The sequence below is a fragment of the Berghia stephanieae genome, chromosome 15 (assembly GCF_034508935.2).
Source record: "Berghia stephanieae isolate SIO BIC M18660-M18661 chromosome 15, UCSD_Bste_1.3, whole genome shotgun sequence".
Classification (NCBI taxonomy): Eukaryota; Metazoa; Mollusca; class Gastropoda; order Nudibranchia; family Aeolidiidae; genus Berghia; species Berghia stephanieae.
The window spans coordinates 10,005,767-10,017,155 of record NC_088374.1 but is presented as its reverse complement, the minus strand read 5'-3'; the positions used below and the strand labels follow the sequence as shown (position 1 = coordinate 10,017,155).

At 33.8% G+C, this 11,389-nt stretch overlaps 1 protein-coding gene across 2 annotated transcripts in view; it reads left to right on the top strand.

The window, feature by feature from the left end:
- Positions 1 to 8,676, top strand: part of LOC144960687 (NXPE family member 1-like) — a 74,227-nt gene extending 65,551 nt beyond the window's left edge. The window contains exons 14-15 of one of the 2 annotated variants that reach the window (XR_013642920.1): positions 3,166 to 3,354; positions 6,299 to 8,676. Coding sequence is in view for 1 of the 2 variants with exons in the window: in XM_078893969.1 (XP_078750095.1) it covers positions 3,166 to 3,354; positions 6,299 to 6,503 (394 nt within the window). In the remaining variant the exon portion in view is untranslated. The remainder of the gene's footprint in view (positions 1 to 3,165; positions 3,355 to 6,298) is intronic. The other variant, XM_078893969.1, reaches the window with a different exon arrangement.
- The last annotated feature ends 2,713 nt before the right edge of the window (positions 8,677 to 11,389 follow it).

Genomic DNA, 11,389 nt, shown 5'->3' with positions numbered 1-11,389 from the left:
ACTGGAAACAGCCAAGGCGACCCGATCTTTCGGTCGAGACGCGAAAGGCATCTAAGTCAAGTCAAGTCATTATATGAGCTTTATTTGTAATTGAGCTTGGTATTTGATATCAGAGCATCGTATTGTATATGCAAGCAAAGTTTCATTCCGTTCCATGAACTGAGAAGATTTTTACGCTGTGTTATTAGATGCTCGTGATTCATCTGTGGCGTGTTCGCGTTAATTTTACTTTTACCCTCAAAATGTAAAATTTTATCCCAATATGTGTTTTTATGTACTTGTAAGCATCAGATTTGAATTCAGTGCATGAAAATACATAGACATAGCAAGTTTCAAGGTATTCTGAGCATTGGTTTCAAAGTTATGGTCAATTATTCGATATTTGTCGTATTTTTGTGGACATTCTGCGAAATGGAGCTTTTCGCCAACTTCGCCACTGCATTTCAATACTTTTTTATTAAACAATCACAGTAAAAAAAAATAAGATCAAATTTCAGTACACATTGAACAAGTCCGAGAAGTTTCACCAGTTTACGAGTGAATTTCATTGCACAGTAGCATTGCGAACTTCCAGTATTTGATAGGAGATGCTGATTTCTCGTAAAAAATGACTAAGTCCGAACTAATTTCTCTCGAATTGACATGGGTATAAAATTTTTACCTTTCACTGTATACCTTTGAAATTATGTATATGGATAGAAAAAGTTGTATAGAATAAGAATATGTTTACAGTTATTAGTTCATTCCCATATATTTTTTGCAATCTTGTTGTGAACATTGTCTTTTATGCTGTTTGAAAATTGTCGCTTATTGTTGGAGTCCAAAAATAAATTTAAAAATTCATAACTTTTAAAATTTTTGTCCGATTTTGATGATTTAAAGACTGAAGTTCTAGTTTTGCTGTATTCTATCTGACTGTGTAACGCAAAAAGAGCTATACTGCATTTGAAAAATCACTTTGTGGTACCTACTACTACTACTACTATTACTACTACTACTACTACTACTACTACTACTACTACTACTACTACTACTAGTAGTACTACCACTACAACTACTACAACTACTACTACTACTACAACAAGTACTACTACTACTACAACAACAACAACTACTACTACTACAACAACAACTACTACTACTACAACAACAACAACTACTACTACTACTACTACTACTACTACTGCTACTACTACTACCATTACTATTGCTCCTACCATCACTACTACTACAAAAACAAGTACTACTACTACTACTACTACTACTACTACTACTATTATTATTATTATTATTATTATTATTATTATTATCATTATTATTAATATTATTATTATTATTATTATTATCATCATCATCATCATCGTCATCATCATCATTATTATTATTATTGTTCTTCTTCTTCTTCTTCTTCTTCTTCTTCTTCTTCTTCTTCGTCTTCGTCTTCGTCTTCGTCTTCCTTCTCTTCTCTTCTCTTCTCTTCTTTCTTCTTCTTCTTCTTCTTCCTCTTCTTCTTCTCTTCTTCTTCTTCTTCTTCTTTCTTCTTCTTCTCTCTTCTTCTTCTTCTTCTTCTTCTCTTCTTCTCTTCTTCTTCTTCTTCTTCTTCTTTCTTCTTCTTCTTCTTCTTCTTCTTCTTCTTCTTCTTCTTCTTCTCTTCTTCTTCTTCTTCTTCTTCTTCTTCTTCTTCTTCTTTCTTCTTCTTCTTTCTCTTCTTTTCTTCTTTCTTCTTCTCTTTTTCTCTTCTTCTTCTCTTCTCTTCTTCTTCTTCTTTCTTCTTCTTCTTCTTTCTTCTTCTTCTTCTTCTCTTCTCTTCTTCTTCTTCTTCTTTTCTTCTTCTTCTTCTTCTTCTTCTTCTTCTTCTCTTCTTCTTTTCTTCTTCTTCTTTCTTCTTCTTCTTCTTCTTCTTCTTCTTCTTCTTCTTCTTTCTTCTTTTCTTCTCTTCTTCTTCTCTTCTTTCTTCTTCTTCTTCTTCCTTCTCTCTTCTTCTTTCTTCTTCTTCTTCTTCTCTTCTTCTTCTTCTTCTTTCTTCTCTCTTCTTCTTCTTCTCTTCTTCTTCTCTTCTTCTTCTTCTTCTTCTTCTTCTTCTTTCTTCTTCTTCTTCTTCTTTCTTCTTCTTCTTCTTCTTTCTTCTTCTTTCTTCTTCTTCTCTCTTCTTTCTTCTTCTTTCTTCTTCTTCTTCTTCTTCTTCTCTTCTTCTTCTTCTTCTTCTTCTTCTTTCTTCTTCTCTTCTTTCTTCTTCTTTCTTCTTCTTCTTCTTCTTCTTCTTCTTCTTCTCTTCTTCTTCTTCTTTTCTTCTTCTTCTTTCTCTCTTCTTTCTTCTTCTTCTTCTTCTTCTTCTTCTTCTTCTTCTTCTTCTCTTCTTCTTCTTCTTCTTCTTTCTTCTTTCTTCTTTCTTCTTCTCTTCTTCTTCTTCTTCTTCTTTCTTCTTCTCTTCTTCTTCTTCTTCTTCTTCTTCTTCTTCTTCTTCTTCTTCTTCTCTTCTTCTTCTTCTTCTTCTTTCTTCTTCTTCTTCTTCTTCTTCTTCTTCTTCTTCTTCTTTCTTCTTCTTCTTCTTCTTCTTCTTCTTCTTCTTCTTCTTCTTCTTCTTCTTCTTCTTCTTCTTCTTCTTCTTCTCTTCTTCTTCTTCTTCTTCTTCTTCTTCTTCTTCTTCTTCTTCTTCTTCTTCTTCTTCTTCTTCTTCTTCTTCTTCTTCTTCTTCTTCTTCTTCTTCTTCTTCTTCTTCTCTTCTTCTTCTTCTTCTTCTTCTTCTTCTTCTTATTATTATTATTATTATTATATACAACTACTATTACTTATGTTACCACTACTTCTACCACTATTGCTAATATTACACTTCCATTGTCTCCTATCTTTAACTTATATATCAATATCAATATCTCTCTGAACATTTCTATGACACCCAATAGACTCTCTACTCACATCCTGATACCAGGCTACTGTTATATTCACACTACACCCACCAAGGAAAACAGATGCTTCATTTCTCAATACAGTTTGTTATTTGTTTTATATCTATCTATATTTTGTTTCGAAAGAAGGGTTTGTTTAAATGGTAACTTTTCTTTTTTTTACCTTTACGTCAGTGTTTATATGATCTAATCTCGTTCTCTACTCTCACTAATGCTTCTGCTGCTTCAGCAAACAGTTTCATATTTATAATAATTTCAGCACAAAATGCACAAGACTTGATCAAGCATTTGATTGCCAAAGTGTCATTTCTAGAGAATTTGGTAACATTCGAACAGAACAAGACAAGAAGGCTTCAAAAACAAATATCTGGATAAGAAAAGCTTCACACAGAGCAAACCCAATCAATGAATACATTGCACAGATTCCAAGAACAGCGACATCAAAAAGGTAAAGAAAGCAACCAAAGCAAGTCACACAATAAATAATTTGTTGTATTAGTACCGATATTAATCGTATTTACAAGGTGATACTAAATATGACGGGATACACTTGCACTCATTTGTCTAAATGATAATATTATTACATCTTCTGTTGTTAACATAACTACTACTACTACTACTACTACTACTACTACTACTACTACTACTACTACTACTACTACTACCACTGCTACTACTACTACTACTACTACTACTACTGCTGCTACTACTACTACTACTACTACTACTACTACTACTACTACTACTACTATTACTATTTCTACTACTACTACTACTAATACTACTCATAATCAAATCTATTTAGGACTAAACCACCAACGGAACAAATTGATTCTATCATAAAAAACATACATTCACATTAAGATAACAAGTGCCAAACGAAACTTACGTGAACTTTTCGCCACCCTGAAAAAACTGATGAAGGATCACTCTTCAAATGATTTCGAATACCCTATTGCTACCGCAAATAGTTTCTCTACACTTTAGAGATAAAATATCAGGTATTCGGAATAAGTTGGACAAAGAAGAGACAATGAAAGCGTAAGTAACTTAAACTAATGCCCTTCCAGCATTTGACGAATTTGAACCCGCATCTGAAACAGAAGTACTGTCTGCGCTGAGATAATGCTCCAAAACAACGAGCCCAATAGATCCCATTCCTTCATGGCTTGTTCTTTCTAGTGCTAATATTTTGGTTCCCGTTTTTATGCATAATGTAATGCTCGTCTGTTTATTGGTGATGTATCTAATAATCTTAAACATGCATTTGTCGCTCCCATATTAAAGAAATCTAGCCTTGACAAAGGAGACCAAATAAATATCGACCAGTCTCGAATCTCACCCTCATATCTAAACTAATTGAGAGAATTATTGCTTTCAGGCTTAACACCTTTTTGAATGAACACACATTGTTCTCTAAATTTCAGTCTGCTTATCGCCCCTTTCACAGCACTGAACTGCTGTTATTAAAATTCATAATGATATCGTAAATAATTTATGTCGGAAAAATGACTCGACCTTAGTGTTGCTTTTGATACAATAGACCATACTCTTTTAACTTTCTCCTTACCAGCCATTTTCAGGATTTTCCCCAAAACTTCACACCCAACTAACACAAAAATAGATTTTTTACAATAGCAGTAAGTTATGGCGATAAATAATTTCTTTAGAAATGCATATTCTACAACGCACTGTTCATTTTCTTTAAATTTTATGATATACAAAAGAAATTTGAAAAAGAAAAATGTTGGTTGTATCGTAACAAACGTGACGATTTTGCTGCAGGTGGTAAGGAGAGGGTTAATTGACAGACTTAAGACACTATACGGATTTGGGGGTACTGTTCTTGACTGGTTTTCTTCTTACCTCTCTGACAGAATTCAATCAGTGTCTGTAAATCAACATGACTTCTTTTCTCCTTGTATCCTATCTTTTGGTGTACCGCAGAGTTCAGTTATGGGACCCTCTTTATTCACCTTCTATATCAGACCATTCGTGACATCATGTCAAAATATTTTATTAAGTATCATTTTTTGGCAGACGACACCCAACTACCGTTTCCCATTAATATCGACAATCATCTCAATGTTATAACGGATATAGAAAATTGTATCTCTGAGAGTAGTGACTGGATGTGTTGCAATAAACTCAGGTTAAATGAAAACAAAACAGAGGTGTTGCAAATTACAAGACGGGGCCTTGTGGACCTTGCCACGCTTAACCTTAATCTTTCTGATTGTGCAATTCCCATCACTAAAGAACCTGTGAGAAACTTATGAGTTTTATTTGATACCAAATTAAACATGTCTGTACATGTCAGTAATGTAACTAGATCCTGCAATCTTTATCTTAGATCTATTGGTGCTATTAGAAGGCTTCTTGATATTAATACTTCTGAACTTCTTGTTGTCTCTTTAATTTTGATCCGCCTTGATTATTTCAATTGCTTGCTCTATGGTTCTGATAATAATGACTCCAAAAGATACAGAACAAAGCAGCTCGATTGGTAACGTTATCTGAAAAGCGTGGGCATATCACCCCGATTTTGGAGGACCTACACTGGCTACCTGTAAAGTTTAGAATTGAATTTTTTCAATTGCTTAAACAATTCTGCTCCTGTTTACCTTCAGGAACTTATCCACCCTTATGAACCCAGTATAGATTTAAGATCTGCTAATTTAAATATCCTAAGGGAACTCCCAAAATCGTTAGTTTTTCATGAGAAATCATATGACCACCATGCCCCCCCCCCCCTCCCCCCCCGACTGTGGAATATCATCAGTATTGAAACTAAAAATAGTGAAAATCCACTTTCTTTAGAAAACGGTTAAAAGCTGAACTTTTCTGTAGGGCATATAATTTGGACTCTTGGTATGTATTTTATTATAATATTTTATGTTATCATCGAATTTATGTGTTTTTTTTTAACATGTCGGTTCTATATTTGTGTATGATACATGATGTAAATCACCAGTGAGCAATTCTAAATTGGAACTAGGTGCTATATAAATTCATCATATTATATTATATTACTACCACTACCACTACTACTACTACTACTACTACTACGACTACTACTACTACTACTACTACTACTACTACTACTACTACTTCTACTACTACTACTACTACTACTACTACAACTACAACTACTACTACTACTACTCTACTACTACTACTACTACTACTACTACTACTACTACTACTACTACTACTCATAATTCTAATGAAATTTAACTTATTTTACTGCACCCAAGATATAAAGTAATCTAAATTCAATTAAATGTATGTTATTGTCCTTCATGTATATTATGTGTATGATTAAAATAAATTGTTATTTAACAAGTTAATGGGAAATGGATTCTAATGTTGAATTTTGTCTTTATCTTCAGTAATGAAATACATAGTTCACCTCCAGACCCAATCAGCTCGCTGCCAAGAACTCACGGGTATGTCAACTATCAATTTTATATATATAATTACCACAATGTTGGAGTCAGTCTACATCGATGTTTCTGTCCCTTAGCCATCGTCAGGACTGTGTGTTACATGATTTTAGTTTGTTGTGTGTTGTTGCTTCTTGAAGTGGTTCCGTAGGTTTGTAGTTGATTCGTAGATGTTTCTGTCTATGTGGGCAGCTGTTGTACATCTCATTTTTTTGTGTTGAGTGTGGCTTCATGAGGGTGATTAATTATAGTATATTTCTCTTTCAGACATAGGCCACATTTTTTTATTGATGGTGTGTATCCTGTTGCTTTAGATATAATTTTACATGAAATGCTGTGGTCTAGCTTGTTGTCTTTTAATTTCTAAATATATTCGCTGAGTTTTGTGGATGTTTTTTTGTTAGTGTTTCTAAAGGTTGAGGTGTGGAGGTTGTATCTTGTTTTCAAATTATTTTCTGTTAGTCCTACAATTTTTTCCTGTTTGTTTGTTTTAGTTTCGTGACTGTGGCTTGATAAATTAAACTTGCTTCTAAACATTGTTTGTTGAACGGGCAATGCTCCTTATTTCTGCAGTTGCATTTTCTGGTGGGTGGGTTTTGCTTTTGTCGGTGGTTTTTTAATATTTTTTTGTTGTGGCTTGAAATTATTTGTTCCATGTTGCGCATGCAAGAGTAGCTTATTTTTATGGTATTCCTGTTGATAATTTTATGTAGCTTGTGGTTTTTTGGAAAGTGTGTATCAATTAACTTCAGGAAATAGCATCAAAGTACCAGCTTTCATGTGCCATTCATGTAGGACCTTCCCCTCTGAGTTTTCTACGGGCTTGGGATTGTCATATTCAAGACATTAGACCCATTGGGAGTTTTTCTTTTTGTTTTGTTGTTTCTTTTGGCTTTGTTTTTGTTGAATGTTTTTCTTTTTATTTTCTCTAGCTCTTAAACTATACAGCGTCCATAGTGGACAGAAAATTACTTTCCGTGTCTTCTATCCCCCTGTATCTGTTTTCCAATTGTTTGGAATGAGATTACTTGGTTTTGTCATGACCCTGGCCGGAGTCTTCGGCTGGCAGGAAAGCAGTCGAATGTGTTGTTATGATATATGATTCGTTGTAAATCACCTCTCTGTTATGTACTGTATTTTTTAAAAAATATGCTTTGTAAACATTTGAGTGAATTTCTCTTAGCAGGATATTATGCTGCTGTCTGGGTGAGACTTTTAGGTGATCCCAAACTAAATACACCGAAAGTGTGCTCTTGGAATCTACATCTGTTCCCTTTTTGAACCACCCCCAATGTCTCGCTTTTTCTTCAACTCCTTTTGATTATAATCCAGAATCGTTTTATTATCAAACTTTCTTACGAATGCTTATATGACTTATAAGTACGATATGTTTAACATTAATAAAATAAATAATAAACATAATAAAATTCCCATAGGGGAAATTTGTCTTTAGGGGCTATTCCAAGGAAAGACTGGAATAAACCAGGCGTCAGCCGCAGTTTATGCGCCGCAAATTGAGCAAGGGCGAGGTGGCTTGCTCAAGTCCACAAAACGCAGCGACGGGTGATCGAACTCAGTACCTTCCGGATACGAATCAAAGACAGTACCTCTGAGCCACGTTGCCCCCAAATCATTGATGAAAGACAAGAATCAAATCTCTGTCAGAATTAGTAGTCGGCAAAGTGTGTGGCATATATACAGTAATATTAAATATTTGGTAAAATAGAAGGACCAATTATCTGTCAGACTTTGTAGTTGACCAAATGTTTGACATGTCCAGTTATACTAGATAGGTCGTTGATGGACCATATCTCTGTCAGAATTAGTAATAGACCATATTTTTGGGTTTATCATCATTTACACAATATTGATGCATCGGGTTAAATCTTCCCGTGTCTAAAACTTTACATTTGCATAATGTATCAATCTACCAATATTCTACAGATTTTTAGATAAATATTCAAACTAATACGTTATAAACGGATGCAATTAATAATATAACTATAAGTCCATTAGTGTTTAATTCCATCAAGTGATTACATTTTTAAAAATTTTTTTGTTGAAAGTCAATGCTGCATACATCGTTCATGATGTCCGAGTCATAACAAAATACGTAATTAAAATTGTGCCAATCATGGGTATATTGTGGTCATTACTGAAGTGTTCATAATATACTCTATGCAATCAAATGTGGATGAAATCAGTTTAGATTCTATTATGATTTATTTTACATCATTTATTCTTAGATTGTTTTCAGTATCCTTTTGTAACAGTAAATATTGTTTTTCACATCTGCATGATATAATAAATTATTAATCTTATTCATATCGACATTTTCTTTCAAATGCCTTTTTCTATAACACAAGATGCTAATAATTTCGTTAACAGAATATTTATCATCACCAATACCATTTCAATCACCGCCATCACCACCAAAACCACCATCACGACCAAAACCACGACAACCATTATAACCACAACTATCATTAAATGAAGCATACATCACCAATAATATGTATATTATCATCATTTTGTGAGAAGTCCCCCTTCTACACCCGATAATAAGATTCAAAAGTAACGTCACTTCTTTCCTAATGACGATGGTAACTTAGTAACACTGGCTCTAAACTATCGGAACAATGGCGGACGCCCTTATGAAATATTTCTCCGACGAGCATAAAAGTGTATCCAGAGGAGAAAAACATTATAAATATGATCTTATTTTGACTTTTATACATTCTGATCACAAGTCATATGAAAGGTTCTAGCCAGCTTGAAGAATAAAAAGTAATGATTTTCTTTGTTTAGAATATGAATAAAGGCATTATTATTATTATTATTATTATAATAATAATAATTATTATTATTATTATTATTATTATTATTATTATTATTATTATTATTATTATTATTATTATTATTATTATTATTATTATTATTATTATTATTATTATTATTATTATTATTGTTATTATTATTATTATTATTATTATTATTATTATTATTATTATTATTATTATTATTATTATTATTATTAACAACATAGCATATACCCAACTTTCTATCTTACCAAATACCTCCAATACACAGAGTCTTGGTAGGCAGTTGTGTGTGCGCCTTACAGGCAGTTGTGTTTTCAATGTGTTGTGTTTTTGACGGGACTCAGATTAATATTGTGGAATCACTCAACTCAGAAGCGTTAAGTGATAGGTGATAGTGCCGCACGGGTTTTGGTTCTCGAGAACAGGACATTTTGAGTCAGGAAGAGGTAGATGAACAAAATGTTTCGTTCTTGATCGCCGTAAAATTTATAATGGATTTCACATGAAATAAAACAGTTTTCCGACTTTAGTAATTTCCAATGTAATTTCATAATATGACAGTTATTATAATTATTAACCTTTTTAATTTTAATTTTATTTTTTTTGGTTGTACTTCTTTCTTTTTTTTCTTTTCTCCTCGTTGACGCGACATCACGGTCGACCTTGACACAAACATAACTTGGGATTGGTATATCAATTCACGAGTGATCTTCTTTATTGGTGGTAGTTTTGGTCTTAGATCTTTCATGGCCGATTCAAGGTATATCGTGAATAGAATTGGACTCAAGCTGTCTCCTTGAAGGGATCCAATTGAGGTTGATATTGTTGTTAATTCTCTGCTGGTTTCAAATTGTAATGTAGTATTTGACAATAGATATCTTATGAGCTTCACGTGATCTTTGTCCAAGAATGAGTCAAGGTTTGATAACAATTTGGTTCTATATATAGTGTCGAAAGCTGAACTCATATCGTATGGTAAATTCTTCCTTATATTTCTCCGTTCTGGCTTTCAGCCATCGATGGGCCCATACTATGTCTGCAGTGCTTTTATCTCTTCTAAACCCGCTTTGTGAAGGTGATATTCCTCTACCTGTTCTCTAATTCTGTTGAGCGTGATTGTGCTTAAAACCAGTGGCGTGGGGCCATTGGATCGAATGGTGCCAGGCACCGCACCAATCTTTTTTAAAAATCATTAACAGCATAATTTAATTAAAAATAAAACTGAGAAATTTTAACTCCACTGTCTTTCGCCAACTCACCAACAACATACTGCCTTTTTAGTCTCCGCTCTATTCAAGATTCCGATTCACGCACTGCGCCGACTCGTGTGTTGGTGACATCACTGCGCGAATTAGTGACAAAATCAACACCGTGGTGCAAAGCAATCCAAGCTCCAGTTAATGCTCTATCCTTTAGTATCGCTACAGCTGATTGAGCGAGAAACTGGGTCGAATTATACTATCTTCAAATAGCGGAAAACCCCTCGACTTGTGCCAGGATCTGAGAGCTCCACCGTTGGACTGGTGGGGGTGGGGGGGGGGGGAGCGCCAATGTTGCACCATTTACGTCATAAATAGGATAACTTCAGCCATCCAAATTATTACATTAACTGTCAAAAACACTGATCATTGTCAAGTTTATTTGTAAGCAGCAAAGAAAAACAACATAAAACTTTAAAATATGACATCAAAATCCCCCCCCCCCCCCCAACCACCTCTTTTGCACGATTATTGAATAAAGTAATTCTTTGCAAACAAGCATTGTGGACGAATTTACCAACATTTTTCTTGCTTGTAGTGTCGAGTTGATGGTTACGTGTGTATGAGTGTTTATTTGTGTGTGTGTGTATGTGTGTGTTTGTGCGTGTGTATTTGTGTCAGCTAGAGAAAGAAAGTGAAGATTGTCAACAGTTATACTTTGGTGTGTGTTTTGATTTCTTAAGTACTTAAGTGGAGTGATTTTTTCTTTGTGATCTTTGAGATCTGAATCTACCTTTTATTTGTGGAATCATTAATCGTATTCCACTGATTTCCATTATTTGAGATATACTTTGAAGTTTTGTTTTGTTAAGCAATGAATTGCAATGAATCAAATTGACTCTTTACTTCACCGACCGTTTTGGAGATCGACACTAGATGACAAATTAGAAATAAAAAGACTAGTTTCTCACCAACCAACTGATTTTGAATTAACACAGGTGTGGAAATCTCGAAAA